Source organism: Eremothecium cymbalariae, chromosome 3 (genome assembly GCF_000235365.1).
Source record: "Eremothecium cymbalariae DBVPG#7215 chromosome 3, complete sequence".
In the NCBI taxonomy this organism is placed as follows: domain Eukaryota; kingdom Fungi; phylum Ascomycota; class Saccharomycetes; order Saccharomycetales; family Saccharomycetaceae; genus Eremothecium; species Eremothecium cymbalariae.
In genome coordinates, this window is record NC_016451.1 from 609,876 (window position 1) to 629,210 (window position 19,335).

Genomic DNA, 19,335 nt, shown 5'->3' on the forward strand with positions numbered 1-19,335 from the left:
GCACTCTTGCGTTAGATATATGTATAAAAGAATCTATATATTCTAGTAACATTCTATTATCGAAACATATATAAGAATAGAAAACGAGAGCACTCAAAATTATACTTTGTGTCGATGAATGTGCATTGGTGATTCGTTGTTCAGGTCACGTTTAGCTGTAGCGGGGTTCTGCAAAAGTTCAAGGGGGATTCCGCCACAACAACTTTTAAACGTCTTGGCTTCATCCTCTCCTCAGATAGGGTTTACCTTATCACCAAGTGTATTCGGATCAAAATAGGCATTCAAACGTTTCCTTAAAATGTCGATAATGAATGAACCCACTGTGGACTTCCATTTGAAGTTAAATGAGCAACAATTTCATATACCAAGTGAATTATTAAAACGTAATTTGAAGCAATGTCAGAGACTCATAGATAAGGAATCAGCTGCGTTACAAAAGAACTTTTCTGAATTGGATGATTTAATAAGTAATCCTAATAATGATGCAAGTAGTATTGCGAAGTTAAATGATATTATATTGGGAATTGAAAAGTTGGAGCGCAAGTTGTCAAAGAGAGTTAATGTTGAGTTACAGCTTTTGCAACGTATACAAGCACGAATCAAATACTACAAAGATCTAGATGACATTAAGAAAAGTAAAGAATCAAACAGATTGATTGAATGGTATCAATTATATACAAATTTATTAATTGGTGATTACTTGACGAGGAATGGCAATTCTTATGAGGGGGCTGATGACATTAGCTGCGGTTCGACCCCCCCACCTGCTAGACTGAAAAGAAAGTTGAGCTCGGCAAGTTCTCAGCTTACGAATGCGACGACTACAAACGAACATGAAAGACCTATTGTGAATCCAGGCGTGGAATATTTAAAGCAGCAAGGATTGGACTTATTATTAGATTATGACATTTTATTAACGACCAATAGGATTTCAAAGCAGCTAACTATTAACCATGAGTTAGGTCCCTTATTAGATTGGATAAAAGAAAACAATACTTACTTGAAGAATACTTCGTCAACCTTGGAGTTTGAGGCAAGATTTCAAGAGTATATAGAATATGTCAAAGTGGAAGACTATACAAGAGCTATCGTGTGCTTTCAAAAGTATTTGGTTAAGTTTTTATACTTAAATCCGGTGGATTTACAATTAGCGGCTGGTCTTTTGGTATTTATCAAAACATGCAAGTCTAATATGTCATCTTATATTCCTACTCCAAATGCTGACGATTTGATGAAACAACAATCAGTGCTGCAAGCTAAAGAAGACTGTTGGTCATTCTTTTTTTTACAATTGCCTAATAGTTCTAAGAAGAATACGAAAACAGATATTAATGTGAAGGCTAATTCCCTGACGAATACTTTGGATATTAAACGTTACATGGAGTTGCTTGATGATAAGAGGTGGGATCGGTTGAATGAAATGTTCTTGAAGGCTTACTATTCCATGTATGGAATATCATATCATGATCCTCTATTAATTTATTTATCCCTAGGAATTTCTTCATTGAAAACCAAGGACTGTTTGCATGAACAAAAGGCTTTTGTTTCTCCTGATAGTGGACTATCTCATTATTTGAGTACTGAAGTTCTACGAAATAATTGCCCTGTTTGTAGTTCAGAGTTCGCCCCCATCGCTGAAAAACTACCTTATGCACATCAAGTCCAATCTAGGTTATTTGAAAACCCTGTAATGTTACCAAGTGGTAATGTGTATGATGCTGAGAAATTAAAAACTTTAGCGCAGACTCTAAGGAAGCGAAACTTGGTTGTGTTAAATGAAGATGAGATCTTAGATCCAATAGCTGGAAACACCTATACACTAAATGAATTTATTACTATGTACCCCACTTAAAAACTTGCGAAAACAATGGTCGCATATTGCAATTTATCTTAATCATCTTCATCATCCGAGTCCTTGAGTGACTGCGCAGATTGGCGCTTTTTATAGCTTTTTTCAAAAATAAATATTCTTGCATCCCTTTGAGCTGCGGGAACAGTAGTATCTTGCTCACTACGTGTTCTCTTGTGGTTATATCCTTGATATGTTGACCATTCAAATTTATTCGACCGTTCAAGCCTGAAGTTATTATTTTTTGCCAGAAGTTTAATTTTCCAGGACTCATAAGGCTCTCCAGCGAAAAGCGATATAATAACTTTACCAGAGTCGTCATTGAGTTGCGCTTCACCATCTAACGAGTATCCATTCATACTACTATTGCAGTTCGGTCCGGAATTATTGTTAACCAATTGAAACAGCTGATTACAGCTATCGAAATATCCGTATACAAGCTCTTGGTGCTCTTTAATATTACGATCTTGATCTTTAATAGAATGGCCAGTATGTGGGAAATTGAACATGATGTAGTTTAGCGGTTTACTACCCCATTGAGGTCCTAGAACCTTGGACCATGGAGTCCTTTTTGTGAGCTTAAAACTTGAAATTAACTTAGTAGCATCAATGCGAAAGAATATCTTGATACCTCGAGATACTAGATAATCATAATTTTCCGAAAATGTATGTGGATATTTTAAATTAATTTCCGTAGTGCCGCTATCATAACTCGTTACGATTAGGTTTTCTGGTTTAATATAACCTTGTTCTACTATAGATTTGGCAAAAGAAAAATCACCTTCTCCAACTAACAATAAAGTGGCATCACGTTCAAATGGAACAAACGTCCTCTGTAGCTCTTTTCTTTTTGCCTGCTTTGTTGGTTTACCTTTCTTCAATTCATATTCATGCCTCCGTTTATGCTTAGATTTGGCTTGCTCAGTAGCCTGATATCTTTGCAAAGTACCTTTTAGCCCTTTTGAGTTAGCCTTGCCCTTTAATTTGCGTGCCATATTGCTTATTTGTATTCTAATGTGTTGAATAACTATTTGGGCTTTTTAGATGAGCCTACACTGTTGAAAATTTTTATGTGAACTGGGAGAAAATATTAAACCTTTAGGAAGAAGATAAATATGATTGAATCAACTGATACACTTGTTCAAGTTGTTTCAGCCTTGGTTCACTATTCTGCATCCATAAGTTAGTAAAATATACCTCTCAGAATTTTTGGATATGTGGATATACATACCGGGAATATTATATGCAATTTCTTCGATCTTTTAACGATTGCACAGAGATAAAATATGACAGAAAACCCTTGAATCCCCTCATTAATGACAACATCTACTATCTCATCAGTTGGTATAAAGGTCTTCGTCTCGAATAAAACATCGTTTAACTTTTGGGGAAGAAGTACACAACCTCTAGTAGTCGATATTTGGATACCATAATCTCTGAAAACGTAAAAAGAATCAATTGTTGGAGTTCTTATTAAGAATAAGGTGATCGAAGAGAATAATATTTTTACGAAGATCACCTTCTCTCTAAGAGAAATGTAATGTATTAGGAAGTAGCCCAATATTTGCAGTAAAATCCATATACAAAGTTTCATTATTCTTAGCATAAAAAAATTAACTGGTCTAACCTCGAATTTAATACAAAATCCTGTCAAATCCCTCTCTATGTTCAAATTCATTTTTATAACCTCCGTTGCTTATTTGAGTGTTTAAGATCTACATGCATCTGAAGGTACTCTTGGCCTTTTTATCTGGAGATCAATCCCATAATTTTTTTGTAATAAATTATGTCATTCAACTATCGTTACTAGGAATATTACACACAGAAGAACAGTGGAATTAAATAAAACTATATAATAGGTATACGCAATCTATACATTGGATCCTGCAGTGTTCATTATTTACTTATATTTCAATGGGCAAAAAATGTAAGCAGTGCTCATATTACATGCTTCCTTCATTCTTTGGCACCAGCTTCGAGCTCTTCGGCTCTCTTCTTCTTTAAGTCATCAATTGTACCCAAAAAGATTTCAGATTTACGGTAAGCCCTTAATTTGTCATGTCTCAAACCACCTTGGATCTTCTTATCGCGGTTAAGACGTTCGTTTTCTTTGAAAGATTGCTGCTGTAAATCTTGTTCTCTGGCATGCTGCTTTTCAACTTCTATTTCTTTTAAATGTTCTTCATGTTCAACTTGCAGCTGCTCCAGTTTATTATTGAACTCTTCAATTGTACCGATATTTTTCTGCACATTCGTACAATATTCCTCAAAATTTGTAGGAAGTTTAGATCGTAGGGCCAGTTCAACAATTAAAGGGTGTTTCTTTTCTTCATTTACAAACTTAGCCTTGATCTGTCTTCTCGTTCTATATGGAAACAACTGTGCAATTAAGTTGAAGTCCGTACCCCACATTGAAAGTGCTTTATAAAATTTTACAAGTTCTTCTGTAGTCCATGGATCTGTATAGTTCTGGCGGCCATATGTTGACGAATTATAGAGGTTTTCAAATGGATTGCTATCTAACCTCTCTTTCTGCGAATTTTCATAAGATGCATTTCTGTGTCTATCAACGACTGTAGATTCTTCATCAACAACCATGTCCCCATCTTGATTAAGTTTTAGCTGAATTGTTTGATTTGGTTTCTCATCCGGTACATCTGTATTTAGAATTTCCTCCGCAGCTTTTTTACGTTCCAGCTTCAATTTTTCTTGTTCTTCGGAAGACAGTTCACTCAGAGGTTTTAACTGTTGTCTTGCGACCTGTCTTAATTCCCTTCTCTTCCTACGCGCCTCCATTTTAGCCTTAGACGCCGCTTTTGCACGGTGGAAATTATCAGACACTTCACCGATTGGTAGCAGCGGCTTACAAAGATCAGCCATTGTAAAGCTATTCTCATCAATCATATACCTTGCAGAATCCTCATCAGCAATATTTCTTGGGAGTTCTTTCAGTGTGGAAATTTTATATGTTTGGTATAGATCATCAGTTCTCTGATAATATCCACTCTCGGACTCCCTTTTCAATGAGGGATTCGCAGATGGTAAAACAGAAGCCTCAGGTGAACTCAATCTTGAAACAATACTGATCCGTTGGGCTGATCCTGATTTTCGGGAAATAGAAGAGCGTGAAGACATTCTGTGCTTTTTAATGGCTTGAAATGAAGTATCTGAGCCTGAGATACTACTCACCCTCTTCTTTTTGATGTTACCGGTCGAAATCGTCGAAAGCCGTCTCATTCGTTGGGACTCCAGTTTAACAGTGGGTGCATTATTTTGAGAATCCAGAAATCCAGATTTAAAGATAGAAGTACCATACGAAAGGGAATCCAATCTGCTAGACCTGCGACGCTGGACAAATGATACTGACACGGAAGCAGGTTCAGGTAACTGTGTTCCCGTTTGTGAAGAATTCAAATCCTTCTCAAGCTGAGTGTTAGATAACGGATCAGCTTCATCTACAGGTGACTTAGGCTTGGAACTGGAATCTGTGACATCGTTCTCATCTCCATCTCTATGTTTATCTTCATCTGCCTTTTTGGATTCACCAACCACAGTAGATGGCGGTGTTGGAACCTGCGCTGTAGAATCAGATGGTAAAGTTGTAGGGGCAGCATATACAGGCCTTCTTTGCCTGATTTTAGGTGTGAAGCGAGTACCGCTTTTGTTAACTACCGAACTCATTTCTCTATTTGTTCCCACCGGAATAACCAAGCGTTTTGTACTCCTGTAATATCTTGAAGTTATTTATGACTGTTAAAACGAGAGCTAAAAGGTTATTTTGTTTACCCAGTTACACGAATCGATTAATATGGTTCTTAACTCCCCCCCCCCCTGCTTGTTTGCTGATGACAATGGTACCCGTGTAGAAGCTAGTGGTGATGAAATTAATTCGACACTTTTCAATAACTTTTGATCATCTTGGTACAATCATTACATACGTATCACATGACTAATACAGATTTAAACTATCCTTCACTGGATACATTCAGACACGGGCTTTTTTAACTAGTACGGAGTAAACCTATGGGACTTCAGTTTCCTTTTCTTCTCATTATTTCTATCATGAGTATGGTTCCTTCTTTTTGATTCCTTCTGGATGCCAAATTCGGCTTCCGTTTCTGGGGTTTTGTTGAAATCAGTTGGGATCCCGTGTTCTGATTCAAATGCAATATCCTTTTCCACTGTCATGTCAATTTCGATATTTGGATCATGTAACACATTCAATTTTTCTTGGTAATTCCAGAACTCTGTTGGAACATTTAATGAGCCTCGGTTTGATTTCCAGAGCACAATATTTCCATCTTCGCCGCCGGAATAGAACAATTCCGAGGTTGTCTTGTGGATTAAAGCATCCCGAACTACCTCGTCTCCATGTGCTCTTGGAATTATTATTGAATTTGTGGTATCAACCTCCTCATTCGAAAAAGGCAGCAATTGCAACATGCTCTGTTCTTGTGTCGAACCAGTAATTATACAACCGGGAAAAATATCAACCACGTAATCACAATTCCATGGTTTCCTGATATCCCCAAATTCTAACGGTTTGGGCTCGACCAATTCATCTGACTTATCATTTAGTTCATGGATGGAAAAAGTTTCCATGTGAGAAAGTGCCCAAATTCTTTTAGGAGAAAGCCAGCCACATGAATGAATACTGGCAAAGTTTATAACCTGATGTAAGGCCTCTTCTTCTTCTTGCTGCTTCAAATCATATACATTAACATAGCCATCAGTAGATCCACTCAATAGAACGCTAGGGTCACTTGCATGAAACTTGATATCAGTAATATCGTCATGATGAGAATCACAAAATGATCTCATCGGCGCATCTATTTTCTTTAAGTCATACAGATGTATTTCAGCATCAGTTCCTGATAGCTCTGTGCCACATGCAAGCATCCCGTGTCTAGAGTCTAACGATATGAATGGCGAATTCTTCGCATTCTGAACAGTGGCAACGCATTGATTTAATCTTAGGTCAAATATTTTAACAGAATCTTCAGAGGCCGTCACAAACGTGTTTCCTGAATCGACATCGTTATCCAGTACTTTTAAAGCAGATATTGAAGTACCATGTACAGGTATATCTTGTATGGAAGTAAGCGAATTCCAATCAATCAAATGGACATGGCCATTGCTTAATGCTGATAATAGACCTCTGGAATAAAGCGGTTGTAATTTGAGGCACCAATTATCACTCCCAAATGAAATAGTATCACACTTCGTATATGACATATTAAGGTATAGCCCCACGGTATGCTGGCCTGCAGTTGTTGAAAGTTTTGTACTACTCTGAAGAGCTTTATAAGAAGCATATATAACAAGTTACCATATATTGTATGCGATAGAATAATGTGCTAGTATGACAAAAAAAGTAAATGGTTCCTAGCGGGATCGAACCGCTGATCCCCGCGTTATTAGCACGGTGCCTTAACCAACTGGGCCAAGGAACCTACAATATTCAGCAAACGTTAAGTTATAATTGTTTAAAGAACCATATAAGTTATCATGTGCGTGTTGTAAAATCAAAAGAGAAGCTAGTAGACAACGACAACCAAGCTAAGAAGCAGCGTATCAGAGCTGTCAGGCCGATATGAGGCTGATAGTCACTGTGAGGATGCCAGCGTGAAACCCACAATGATGTATCAGCGTGAAACCACCGATGACTGCTTTAAGTAAGCCCAGGTAGGACAACAGAAAGTATATCAGGAGGCCCCAGCTAGCTAGATTAGATTAGATATAGGTCCAGCTAGAACCCTAGAGGGTAGTTGAGCCAGATTAGAGACTATATAAACAGTAACTGATCATCAACCTAAGTATTAGCTAGCACGTGACGAGAAGGCAGAAGCTATTATGTGACCTCAAGTTAGTGGCCCTACACAATAAGAACAAGGGAACAACCAGAATACAACGCAAATCAGACCAACAAGCAGAAATCAGATCAAAAAGTAGCGTTTCAGAGCTATTAGAAGATTGTTAGACTATTAGTGTTTAGCTGAGCGTCATCCTGAAACCAGTATACTGACTTCTTTAGTGATCTCAAGTAGGGCAGCAGAAACTATATAAGAAGGCCAAACTAGTTAGATTAGCATAGTCCCATCTAGGACACCAGAGGGAACTGATCCTTTAGAGACTGCATAACAGTGCCTGAACCTCAACTAGAGCTCAACCAGCGTGCGAAGAGACGTCCAAGCCAGCACGTAACCTAGGCTGAGCGCCCTCGACATGATAATTAGTGGACTGGTTTTACCGTCAGTTAGTAGGGTATCGTTTTTTAGAGTCTTCGTTAGTACTTCGATCACTAAGATACAGGCCACAAGACCGTAATACTTCTTGGAAGATCCCCTGAGCACATCCATAGTAGCTAGCCTAGGCAATCAAACTAACTAACTACCCTATGTGTCATTATACTGCTGGCTAAGTATAGACATTAGAACTAACGTATTTAATGATGTTGGCTGGATCGGTCCAAAACCCATAACCCCTATCCGCAGTAGTCAAATTACATTAAGACGTCTTTGTCCTTCACAACACACTTGTACAACTGATTGTATATACTGTATCTTAGGTCTACGGGTTATTATTGTATAGTGAATTCCGTCTTCACGAATTTTACTGTTAGCTTAAGTGCCCTTGCATTTGAGGCAGGCGCAGAACGATAATGAACCAGTTACCGCAAGATTCATTCCAGCCTGGGACCGTTCTGACGGTAGGTTCCCACAAAGTGAAGGTTGTAAAATATCTCACAAGTGGTGGTTTTGCTCAAATTTACTGCTGTGAGGTGATCTCACCTGATTCCAAGGTTAAAGATGTTGCATGTTTAAAGAGAGTACACGTGCCCGACAAGCAGAGTCTAAATACCCTAAGAGCAGAAGTAGATGCTATGAAGTTACTAAGGGGTAATAAGCATATTGTTTCGTATATTGATTCTCATGCTTCAAAATCCGTCTTAAATAACGGTTCCTATGAGGTGGTATTATTGATGGAATATTGTTCCAGAGGCGGGCTAATTAGTTTTATGAACACTAGACTTCAGGATAGATTAAAAGAGTTTGAAGTACTCAGGATTATGAACCAAGTTGTGCAAGGAATATTAGCTATGCATGCGTTACAACCACCATTGATACACCGCGATATCAAAATTGAAAATGTATTAATCGCTGAAAATGGAGACTGTAAAGTTTGTGACTTTGGATCTGTATGCGGTGTTATAAGGCCTCCAAAGAATACTTACGAATTATCTTATGTCCAGCATGATATTTTGAAGAATACTACTGCGCAATATAGAGCCCCAGAAATGATTGACTTATATCGTGGGTTTTCCGTAGATGAAAAATCTGATATTTGGGCTCTAGGAGTTTTCTTGTATAAGCTCTGCTATTATACCACACCATTTGAGAAAACTGGCGAAGTTGCAATATTAAAAGCAAATTTTCAGTTTCCGTCGTATCCACAATATAGTAACCGTTTAAAGAATTTAATAACTGTGATGTTGGCTGAAAATCCAATCCACAGACCTAACAGTTGTCAAGTTTTGGAAGAAGTATGTCGTATTCAGGGTCAGCCTTGCCCAGTAAAGAACTTTTACTTGGAACGGTCCTTGAAGCAACAGATACCATCTCAGCTTCGTCATTCAGTAAGCCAACCAATGATAGCGATGAATCCTCAACAAGCAAAAATTCCTATCGTTATTCCACAAGTACAGAACTCTGTCCTCCCATCCAACACAATGAATATGGGATACGTTACTGGTGCTTTCCAGCCAGCTAGTCAACCTAATGAGGTACGTGGTGATACAGCTTTAAGGGTTAGTAAAGCTAAATTATTATCTACAGCATGTGATTGGGACAAAACACAGAACTTTGTGCCCGGATCCAATTATAATAGTAAAGCATCAGTTGAAAGTGGTCATCTCCCAACATCGTCTCTTCCAACACCAAGATCATCCGTAAGTCCAGTAAGGAGTGGACGTGGTAATATCAATAAAATAATAGCGGCTAATCCTATCAACATCAAAAGACCAGTTTACGTCGATTCAGAAATGCAAACAACTGATTTAGCATCCTTAAAAAAGGCCAACTCTCGTCCGCTTTCTCTTTCCCTTTCATCTTTGCCGTCGCAAGAATCATTTTCTTTGCATTACACAGGAATTAGCGCTGTCGAATCAAGTCAACAGTTCCAGGGTCCAGTTACCTTCGATAAGAATAATCTTCTGGTTAATTCTAAAAGTAATACAGGTGATAGTAAATCTTCATCTCCAGAGTTGATAAATCGTACTTTACGTTACTCCTATCATGCCCCAGAACCTGCCAGCTGGGAAAGCTCAGAAATGTCATCAAAAAAACTTCCGTATTTAAATGCAATCTTAAAAACTCCAAAATCACTCTCTGCCGCCGAGGTCAGTGAGAGTCGGCGAAGTGAGCTGGAACGTGATTCTTTGGCTAATGTCCCCATCAATAATGAGTATGCTGTGGATCCAGATTCTGGGGGGTATCATCCTAGTAGCGGTGGTTTGGTGAGCTTATTGTCAACAAAGAATGGCCAGGTGTCCATCCAAAAACGTGTTCATTTATTATTAGCTAACTCAGATGCTCAAGAATTGTACTCAAGCACCAATAGTGAAGCTGTGAACTCTGGAAATATTTCGGTCGGTAATGAAGAATTGAATTCAGATGATAATATCAAGCCTGAGAAGCCTCCTGTTATGCCGGTCTCAAGATCCAAATCACAATTCAACACACCAAGCGTAGTGAAATTTTCTACGAAGAATCAGAAGAAACCACCAGAAAAGCCATTCAAACCGGTGCACTTGCGGCCGACTCCTCCTCCAAAGCCTGCACACTTAAAATCCCCTCCCGTTAACAAGAAGCGGATGCCTAAAGATACCAAAAGCGCTATCGAATGCTGAGTTTGTTTATGGAAGAAACATTGAACGTGAGTCTCATTTCCATTAAGTACCTTGTAATTTATACATATATATATATTATTTTGATTACATGCAAAATAATTCAACTTTATATTTCCATATCTAAGCACAGGTATTTTATATTAATGCTATTCTGCCAGATATCACAATAGGATGGTCCAAATATTATATAGGTTATAGCTGAATTATTCAGAATCGCTCCACTCTTCAAAGGAATCCAAAATGAAATCAGTTGCTTCTTCAAACCTCTCCTCCAAGATATTGTTCATACCATCACTGTTACACTTTAAAACTCTACCAAATTTCTTTCTTGGTTTTTTAGAGTCATTACCTTCAGTACCCCAACAGGAATGATATTTGCTAGTGAATATTAATGAGTTTTTGAAGTACCAATCACTTATAGATTCATCTACTAATGGAACTAAAGGCCTTAGCTGCTTCTTATCAGTAAAAGATATAGCACATTTTACAATACTTCTGGTGTCCCTGTGGCCTAATAAATGAACAAAGCCACTGTAAGCATCGCCAATCCCAACAAATGCAACTCTCGTTAATTGTGCAAAAAATTTTAAGTAGTGATCCCATAGATACGACAAAACTTCTTGAGACGTAAGAACAGCAGAATAATTGTCCAACTCAAATAAAGATTGTGGGATATTAATATCAATAATGCCATAACTTCTACCTAAAGCCCAGTTGGTTATTGACAACGTCGTATCTACTATAATGGAAGTAGATGGATCAATATATCCTGTTAGAGGATTACGCTTTGCCCATACCTCAGGAGTATCGTGTACACATATTATTAAAGTATCCGTTTCATGAATATTTGGTGAACATATAATGGTATCTCCTGATAGTTCCATATCCAATAATGGGAGTGTGACAAACTTGTATTCTTTTGAAAGCCTTCTAAACTGTTCTTGGCGAACTGCGCTCTGTAATGGGAAGTTCTTGAAGGTTAACGACTCATCAACCGGTTCCTTCCAGTTAACGCCACAATTACCGTGTTTACTCTTAAAACAATCCCAATATTTCGCTTGCTCTCTTATTACAGTCTCTATAGTAGCGATAGCTTCCGGTTTTGGCTGCTTAAAAGGATCTGGCAATTCATCAGGAGGCTCGCCTATCAATACCTTTACAACTCCAAGAGCACTTTTAGCTATTGAATCTAGATTGTAGCCCCCTTCTAAAACGACACACATGTTTCCCTTAGCCAAGGACTTTAGCATATGTGTCATGTGGCCATAACAAGCTGGCGATACATGACACTGACCTATTGTATCCCCATCCGCAGCGTCAAATCCAGATGATATTATCACCAGATCTGGTTGAAATTCACGACCCATTGGAATAACTATTTGTTCAAAAGCCCACATATATTCAGCATCACCTACGCCTCCACAGGACCATGGGATATTACAGTTAAACCCTTCCCCTTTCCCTTCCCCAGATTGATTATAATTACCATACTCGGTACCAGGATAATATCTACCCAACTCGTATCTATGCAAAGAGACATATAACACGCGGTTATCGTTATAAAAAGCCCGTTGGGTACCATTGCCATGATGGATGTCCCAGTCTAAAATCATAACTTTCCGTACACTTTCTGGATAGTTTTTCAAAATATTTCGTGCAGCCACAGCAACGTTACTAAATAGACAGAAGCCACCGGCGACCTCCGGCTCTGCATGATGGCCAGGAGGGCGGACAACAGCCAATGCATTCTTCACGCGGCCTTCTACCACCGCCTTACACGCTTCGATGGCACCACCACATGAAAGTTTAGCGCTTACTAAAGAATCATTGTTATAATAAACACTATCACCAGCCTCAGTCTCCTTGAGCAATTGCTCGCGACTCATGGTATTTGTTGTTTTAAGAAACTCCACATGTTCCTTTGAGTGAACAAGTAAGATTTCATCCTCAGTAGCCTCTCTTATCGGGATCTTCAACATCAGATTCCCTATATCATCTACACCACTTAAAGTCGGATCTTCAATTAATCCATTCTCAGCTAATATTTTGTAAATACGATAAATTCTCCTCGGATCTTCAGGATGTGGATCAATATATTCAAAATATGATGTGAATATTTTGGCATGGTATCGCATTCTGACATCGTAACACAATCCAGTTTTCAAAGGGACGTAATGAATTTTCGGTTTCACAACGGGTACAATAATAGGACGTTTCTGTTGTGCCACCGTAAGTTTGGAAACTGCCGTTTTCATGTTTTCTACACCAATTGTGTCATTGCCATCTATCTCCAATTTTCTCTTCTGTTTGGATTCTTGATTCATTCTTAAGATCTTTACACTATACTACTACGCTTATTCAACTTCAAAATAGGCAAACCCCTACTTCTAATTAAGCAATAGTCTGCCTGGTAAGTATACTATGCAGAAACTATTTCAATAATATGTAACTGTAAGACTAACTTAGTTGATTTTTGAACTTTTACCACCTTTAATTCTAAAAAAGAAACGTACAGCATTTTCGGGATTACTTATGCGATCAACTGAAAATCATGAATGTGAGATGAGCTGGTATACGATGAATGATCTCCAAGCAGTTCAGCGCACAGGATATATTGAAAATGGAATTCTACAGGGATTCTAGCTGGGTGCTCGAGTATATTGAGCAGGAATTTAGTAAAAATAGCAGGATTTCAGGGTCATTACAGACACTGGTGTTGCGGAGCTGCAAAAGATATAAGTTGAAGACGAATCCGAAGCATATATATGCTATAGTTTCATCATGCTGGAAGTATAAGATGTATCTGGAGAAGATAATTAAAAACAGTGGTCTTTTAGCAGATGTTCCGCTGAAGAAGGGAGAACCAGTTTTCTCGAAGACGACTATAATGCTGTTGGTGCATGACCTGCTTTTGTCCAAAAACAAGAGGATACATATGGGGAAGCATCCTATCAAAGCATTTGTATTAAAGCGTCAGGTTAGGTTGAGTGGTGAGTTTAAGAAGATGTTGGTTAAGCTGAAGGTGAAGAGTCTTTCTGAATTGGTTGAGGACAATGATGCAGATATGAGCCCTGTACGGTGGATACGTATTAATCCCTTTCGGTGCCAGGGGAAGGTGGATGATGTCTTGAAGGAACTTAGAAAGAAGTTTCCCAAACAAGTAGACGATTGGACGCAGATAGTTCCGGGTAGTATTTACCGCGATGAATATATCCCAAATTTGTATGGCGTTCATCCTTCCGATAAGATCACATCTCATGAATTGTACAAACGAGGTAAAATTATTATTCAGGATAGGGCATCTTGCTTTCCAGCCTATATCTTAAATCCAACACCACATGATGTTGTGATTGATGCGTGCTCTGCTCCTGGTAACAAGACGACACACATTGCAGCGCATATATTCCCAGATGGCAATGCTTCGGATGTTAAGATTTATGCATTTGAGAGAGATGCCAAACGTGCGGAGATATTAGAAAAGATGGTAACGTCTGCAGGCTGCGAAAGTTGTATACAGATTTCAGTTGGAGATTTTACGCAGCTTGCTAAACCGCAAATGTTCAAGGACGTGACCGGTTTTATACTAGATCCAAGCTGTTCAGGAAGTGGTATATTTGGACGTCAATCTGTGGATCTGGCCAATAAAAGTAAGCTCGCTGAAAAGGTGCCCAATGAAGTGTTCGAGGAGCAAGATCCTAAAGAAATGGAACAAAATGAACTTTACAAAACCAGGTTGGCAAAGTTATCTTCATTCCAGTTTCAAATTGTAAAGCACGCCATGAGCTTCCCAAATGCTAAGAAGTTAGTATATAGTACGTGTTCCATACATGCTGAAGAAAATGAACGAGTCGTGATTGATCTGCTTTTAGACCAGAACATAAAACAGTATGGCTGGAAGGTCGCAAAGCGTGATTCCGTCATTCCTGCTTGGCAGAGACGCGGAATATTGTCAGAATTTGAAGAGGTGTTTCCACATGAACAAGCTCAGGAACTTGCAGATGGCTGCATTAGAGCCTTGCCTAAAGAAGATGGTGGTATTGGCTTCTTTGCCGTTTGTTTCGAACGTGAATGAAATGATGCCGAGACAAATTTAGAGAACAATTATAAACAATAAAAACTACAATGTGAATAGTTAACTTCAGCATTATATACAAATTTCTAGCCTAGGAACGCTAAATCCTGGACAAAATATCGTTAGCGACCTGTTCCCCCGTAGAATTACCTCCTAAATCCGGTGTCTTGATCTTGTTTTCCCTGATGTTTTCGTCCACTACCTTCTCTATATGTCTTGCAGCTTCAGGGAGACCTAGGAATTCTAACAGTAAAGCGGCAGATCTTATTGTGGCAATGGGGTTCGCAATTCCCTGACCAACGATGTCAGGAGCGGATCCGTGACATGGTTCACCAATTACAATATTTGGTCCAACGTTGACACTTGGAACGACGCCCAAAGAACCCACCAATGCAGCAGCCCCATCGGATAAGATGTCGCCATACAGGTTTGGGGCAACAATAACATCGAAACATTGAGGCTCCTTGAATAACCTGTAGACCATTGAATCAACTATCTGTTCATTATACTGAACATTCGCGAATTTTTTGTTTGATTGGTACACAGACTTGCAAATCTCTCTGAACAATCCATCTGATTGGGAAAGAACATTAGATTTATGTGTGACAGTAAGCGTTGCATGACCTTTTTCCTTGAGTCTTTGTAGGGCAATTTCTAGTGCAATATTAGCTATATTCCGTGTGGCATGTTCAGAGATTCTTTTAATTGCTTCAGCAACGCGGCCACCAGTCTCTTTGTCAATATATGTTCTTTCACTCTTGATGTACAGATCTTCGGTATTTTCCCTTGCAATAACAAGATCAACAGGTCTGTCACCAGTGCCATCCACTGACTTAACTGGGCGAATATTTGCATATAGTCCTAGTGCCTTTCTCAAAGCCACTATTGGAGAAGAATAACCTTGAACCTTGGTGGTTGGAGATTGGACTGCACCAAATAGTGCCCCTTGGCAATTATTTCTCAACTGTTCCACCGTGTCATCAGGTAAAGCTTTACCTGTATCTAAAAAGGTTTGCCAGCCTGCCTGCAGGTCAATGTATTTAAAATCAACCCCATACTTTGGCCCTATCTTTTCTAATACCTTTCTACCCACTGGTATCACCTCTTTTCCAATACCGTCGCCTGGGATCAAACCTATTGTAAAAGATTTGGAGGTGACATAAGTTCTCGTCGATAGTTGTCCACGTCCCACCCTTAGCATTGAGTATTATGAGCTGTTAAATTACCTTGGAAACTGCTGCCGAACACTCCCGTAGGTAAGCTTAAAACGGGAGAAACGGTAAGTTCGAAACTTTTATTTATTTAGCTTGCGTCTAAATATTGAGAAGGTGGTTGAAGTTTATGACTCGATTAGCTGAATTCCACTGGAATTATGACCTCGAACGATATCCGAGATGCTCGAGCGAAGAATTTCGCATATGGTGAATAAAAAATAACTTAGGCATTTATTATGAAATAAGGTCCGCTTAATTACCTATAAGCATGCTCTTAAGAGATGGATTGAATATAATAGAGTATATGTTTCGAATGGAATCATCTCCTAAATGACGTTTTGTAGTAACAGATGTAATTTTCCGTTGGTGTTATTATATCCGTATAATGAAAAATTTTTGGAAGTTGATGAGCTCATTATTAAAGATAATTTAGTTCACTCCGTATACCTGTTATAGGGAAGTAATGCAGAACATCGAATGTTGAATACAAGTGAAAGGTCTTCAGAGGTTGAGGAAGTTTCCTATTCAGATTACTTGAGTGAAGCAGATGATGATGGGCTCCCGTATTATGAAAAGGCGATTAAGGATATTCAGAATGGTTATTTATATCAATGCTTAATTTGTACAGTTGAGATCGACAGTACATGTCGCATGTATGCATGTTCAAACTGCTATCGTGTATACGATTATGAGTGCATTATGGAATGGGCTAAAAAGTCTAGCAAACGATCGGCGGACAGTACTTGGAAATGTCCAAACTGCTATCATTCATATAATAAAGTTTTACCTAAGAAGCGAAGCACATGTTGGTGCGGCAAACAAATCAATCCAGAGAAGAATGCAACGTATCCTAATTCGTGTGGTCAGACATGTGGGGCATCCATATGTAAGCATGGGTGTGCAAGCACTTGTCATTTGGGGCCTCATCCTAAATGCATGGTTCCTGTCGGTTTAAAATGTAAGTGCGGGAAAATTACAGAACAGATTTCATGTTACCAGACAAAGGCTGTAAAGCCAAAGCTATCTTGTAAATTGCCCTGTGGACTGCCTTTACCATGTGGAGTACATACCTGTCAGAAGATTTGCCATTCTGGCCCTTGTGGTCGGTGTAACACTGTTATGAGCGGCAAATTCAAATGTTACTGTGGCTCCAATCATCTTGATAGCATAATTTGTAAGGATGTTGCTGTAACTAAGATGAGCAGATCTGGTAAACACAAAAAATGGATTGGTGTCTTTTCCTGTAAGAATATTCGCGAAGTTAGGTATCGATGTAAGGAACATTCCTTTAATGAATCATGCAAACCTTCTCCTTCTCCTGATGCACGTATTCAATGTCCATATTCTCCGAATATTTGCAAAACATGTTGTTGTGGTAATACAACTTTAATTGATATGCAGCAAAAACGAGAAAAATGTACAGATCCGATTCCTACCTGTGATCAACGTTGTGGAAAGCCGCTGTCATGTGGGAAGCATACCTGTCCTATGACATGTCATCCGGGGAAATGCATGGATCCTTGTTTGCAAATAGAGGAAAGAAAATGCTCCTGTCAAGAAAGAACTTTCTTGACACCCTGCCAATTCGATGGTAAACCAAGCTGTAATATAAAATGTGAAAATTTAATGTCATGCCGTCGTCACAGATGTATTAAGAGGTGTTGTTCCGGTAAGCCGTTGGCGTTGGCGCGCAGTAGTACTATAACTCCTTGGCTTGACAAAAATGATGAATCTTTAATTGAAGCGGAACATATATGTTTTAAGAACTGTAATAGAAAGTTGTCATGTGGTCTGCATCATTGCACTAATAAATGCCATCCAGGTAAATGTCCGCCGTGCTTGGAATCAGATTCTAATGATTTGGTATGTCCTTGTGGTAAATCTGTAATTTTGGCTCCCGTTCGATGTGGCACTGTGCGTCCTAATTGTAATTACCCGTGCATAAATACGTTACGTGGTTCTATGCCTTGTGGCCATCGGGCCCCTTTTCATAAATGTCATCCTTCAACAGAAGACTGCCCGCCATGTACTGCATTTGTATACAAACCTTGTAAATGTGGTAAGTTAACCGCCGCTCGGACGATTTGCTTCCAAAATGACATTTCTTGTGGTAGGAAATGTGCTGCTAAATTGACCAATTGTCACCATCTCTGTCAGAAGCAATGCCACCCACCAGGAGAGTGTCCAAATACTTGTACCGAAGTATGCGGTCTGAAAAGAAGTGCATGTGAGCACTTATGTACTGCTAACTGCCATGGTGATGAAATTTGTCCCGATGTTCCATGTCTAGAGGAGGTTGTTGTCTCTTGTGGCTGTGGAAGAAGATCATTGAAAGTACCATGTGGTGCATACAAAGACAAAGAATCAGCTACAGCTACTCAAAGTTTACTCTGTGATGATGATTGCGCAAAAGTTCAAAAACATCAGATGCTGCTACAGACACTCCGTTCATCTGAAAGTACCAATAAAGCAGAGCATGGAAGCTCTAGTGTTATTAATAAGCCAACTTCATATGAGGATTTAGGGTTGCCATATTCTGAACAGATGATGTGCGTTTTTTCTAAGCAAGCCACTTGGTGCAAAAATATCCAAGATTCATTGATCAGATTACTGGAGGACAAAAGCAGGAAAAGTTTGCATTTTAAACCTATGAAGGCTCCTCAGCGTCAATTTGTTCACGAGCTTTCTAAAGCTTTTGGGTTATACTCAGAATCTCAGGACCGCGAACCTAAGAGATCTGTTTTTGTTAAGATATTGAAAACGTCGAAGATTCCCGCTATTGGCCTATCGGAAGCATTATTACTATATCAACGTATGAAAACTTTCCAAAAGGAAAGGCGAGATCTAGAACTACAACACAACACAACAAAAATTCTAATTTCTATTCCTATAGATGATGGTTCTGATTCTAAAACACTCGAAGCAAGCTGCAATGCAATTTTGATTACAGGCGTACCTCGAACTGTTACTGTGGAGAATATTAAGGCTTGTTTCGATGAGTGTCTAAAACAAACGCTTTTGAAGGATCCCCAATTTAGGCTCATTAACAGCAATGCCTACATTTACCCATCTAACTTTCTTGAAATTTCAGCAAACGTCGAAACAGATATTCAAAGATTAGTTCCATATTTCAGTCATGTTTGCGAAAGAAAGCAAATTGGATACAATGTATCTGCACACAAATTGACCGCTGATTTCAATAAAACTTCGCAAGCTTTAAACAATTCATTCATTTCTACTGAAGATCCTGATTTCTAATACATTTCCTGAATATTAATCGAAGTTAATTTTT

The 19,335-nt window shown here is 38.8% G+C and overlaps 10 protein-coding genes and 1 non-coding gene across 11 annotated transcripts, besides 1 other annotated feature; 4 read left to right on the forward strand and 7 right to left on the reverse strand.

The window, feature by feature from the left end:
• Positions 1-298: 298 nt before the first annotated feature.
• FYV10 (glucose-induced degradation complex subunit FYV10) lies at positions 299-1,852 on the forward strand (the record flags this gene model as incomplete). The annotated part of the gene is made up of 1 exon (XM_003645577.1): positions 299-1,852. One exon carries the CDS (start codon positions 299-301, stop codon positions 1,850-1,852), a length of 1,554 nt encoding a protein of 517 aa, XP_003645625.1.
• Positions 1,853-1,890: 38 nt separating this feature from the next.
• On the reverse strand, positions 1,891-2,844 carry BMT5 (25S rRNA (uracil2634-N3)-methyltransferase; the record flags this gene model as incomplete). Its single annotated transcript, XM_003645578.1, has 1 exon — positions 1,891-2,844. One exon carries the CDS (start codon positions 2,842-2,844, stop codon positions 1,891-1,893), a length of 954 nt encoding a protein of 317 aa, XP_003645626.1.
• A 188-nt stretch (positions 2,845-3,032) lies between these two features.
• On the reverse strand, positions 3,033-3,527 carry GPI15 (phosphatidylinositol N-acetylglucosaminyltransferase GPI15; the record flags this gene model as incomplete). Its single annotated transcript, XM_003645579.1, has 1 exon — positions 3,033-3,527. One exon carries the CDS (start codon positions 3,525-3,527, stop codon positions 3,033-3,035), a length of 495 nt encoding a protein of 164 aa, XP_003645627.1.
• A 278-nt stretch (positions 3,528-3,805) lies between these two features.
• Positions 3,806-5,530, reverse strand: BDP1 (transcription factor TFIIIB subunit BDP1; the record flags this gene model as incomplete). Its single annotated transcript, XM_003645580.1, has 1 exon — positions 3,806-5,530. One exon carries the CDS (start codon positions 5,528-5,530, stop codon positions 3,806-3,808), a length of 1,725 nt encoding a protein of 574 aa, XP_003645628.1.
• Positions 5,531-5,854: 324 nt separating this feature from the next.
• Positions 5,855-7,084, reverse strand: Ecym_3321 (uncharacterized protein; the record flags this gene model as incomplete). The annotated part of the gene is made up of 1 exon (XM_003645581.1): positions 5,855-7,084. The coding sequence occupies one exon, from the start codon at positions 7,082-7,084 to the stop codon at positions 5,855-5,857; it is 1,230 nt and encodes a 409-aa protein (XP_003645629.1).
• A 144-nt stretch (positions 7,085-7,228) lies between these two features.
• Ecym_3322 lies at positions 7,229-7,302 on the reverse strand. Its single transcript has one exon. It is a non-coding gene; the product is annotated as a tRNA-Ile (tRNA).
• Positions 7,303-7,534: 232 nt separating this feature from the next.
• Positions 7,535-7,724: a sequence feature (soloLTR fragment).
• A 786-nt stretch (positions 7,725-8,510) lies between these two features.
• Ecym_3323 (Ark/Prk/Nak family serine/threonine-protein kinase) lies at positions 8,511-10,757 on the forward strand (the record flags this gene model as incomplete). The annotated part of the gene is made up of 1 exon (XM_003645582.1): positions 8,511-10,757. One exon carries the CDS (start codon positions 8,511-8,513, stop codon positions 10,755-10,757), a length of 2,247 nt encoding a protein of 748 aa, XP_003645630.1.
• A 203-nt stretch (positions 10,758-10,960) lies between these two features.
• HDA1 (histone deacetylase HDA1) lies at positions 10,961-13,081 on the reverse strand (the record flags this gene model as incomplete). Its single annotated transcript, XM_003645583.1, has 1 exon — positions 10,961-13,081. The coding sequence occupies one exon, from the start codon at positions 13,079-13,081 to the stop codon at positions 10,961-10,963; it is 2,121 nt and encodes a 706-aa protein (XP_003645631.1).
• Positions 13,082-13,338: 257 nt separating this feature from the next.
• On the forward strand, positions 13,339-14,829 carry RCM1 (rRNA (cytosine-C5-)-methyltransferase RCM1; the record flags this gene model as incomplete). Its single annotated transcript, XM_003645584.1, has 1 exon — positions 13,339-14,829. The coding sequence occupies one exon, from the start codon at positions 13,339-13,341 to the stop codon at positions 14,827-14,829; it is 1,491 nt and encodes a 496-aa protein (XP_003645632.1).
• Positions 14,830-14,929: 100 nt separating this feature from the next.
• LYS12 (homoisocitrate dehydrogenase) lies at positions 14,930-16,030 on the reverse strand (the record flags this gene model as incomplete). The annotated part of the gene is made up of 1 exon (XM_003645585.1): positions 14,930-16,030. The coding sequence occupies one exon, from the start codon at positions 16,028-16,030 to the stop codon at positions 14,930-14,932; it is 1,101 nt and encodes a 366-aa protein (XP_003645633.1).
• Positions 16,031-16,520: 490 nt separating this feature from the next.
• Positions 16,521-19,301, forward strand: FAP1 (Fap1p; the record flags this gene model as incomplete). Its single annotated transcript, XM_003645586.1, has 1 exon — positions 16,521-19,301. The coding sequence occupies one exon, from the start codon at positions 16,521-16,523 to the stop codon at positions 19,299-19,301; it is 2,781 nt and encodes a 926-aa protein (XP_003645634.1).
• Between the last annotated feature and the right edge of the window lie 34 nt (positions 19,302-19,335).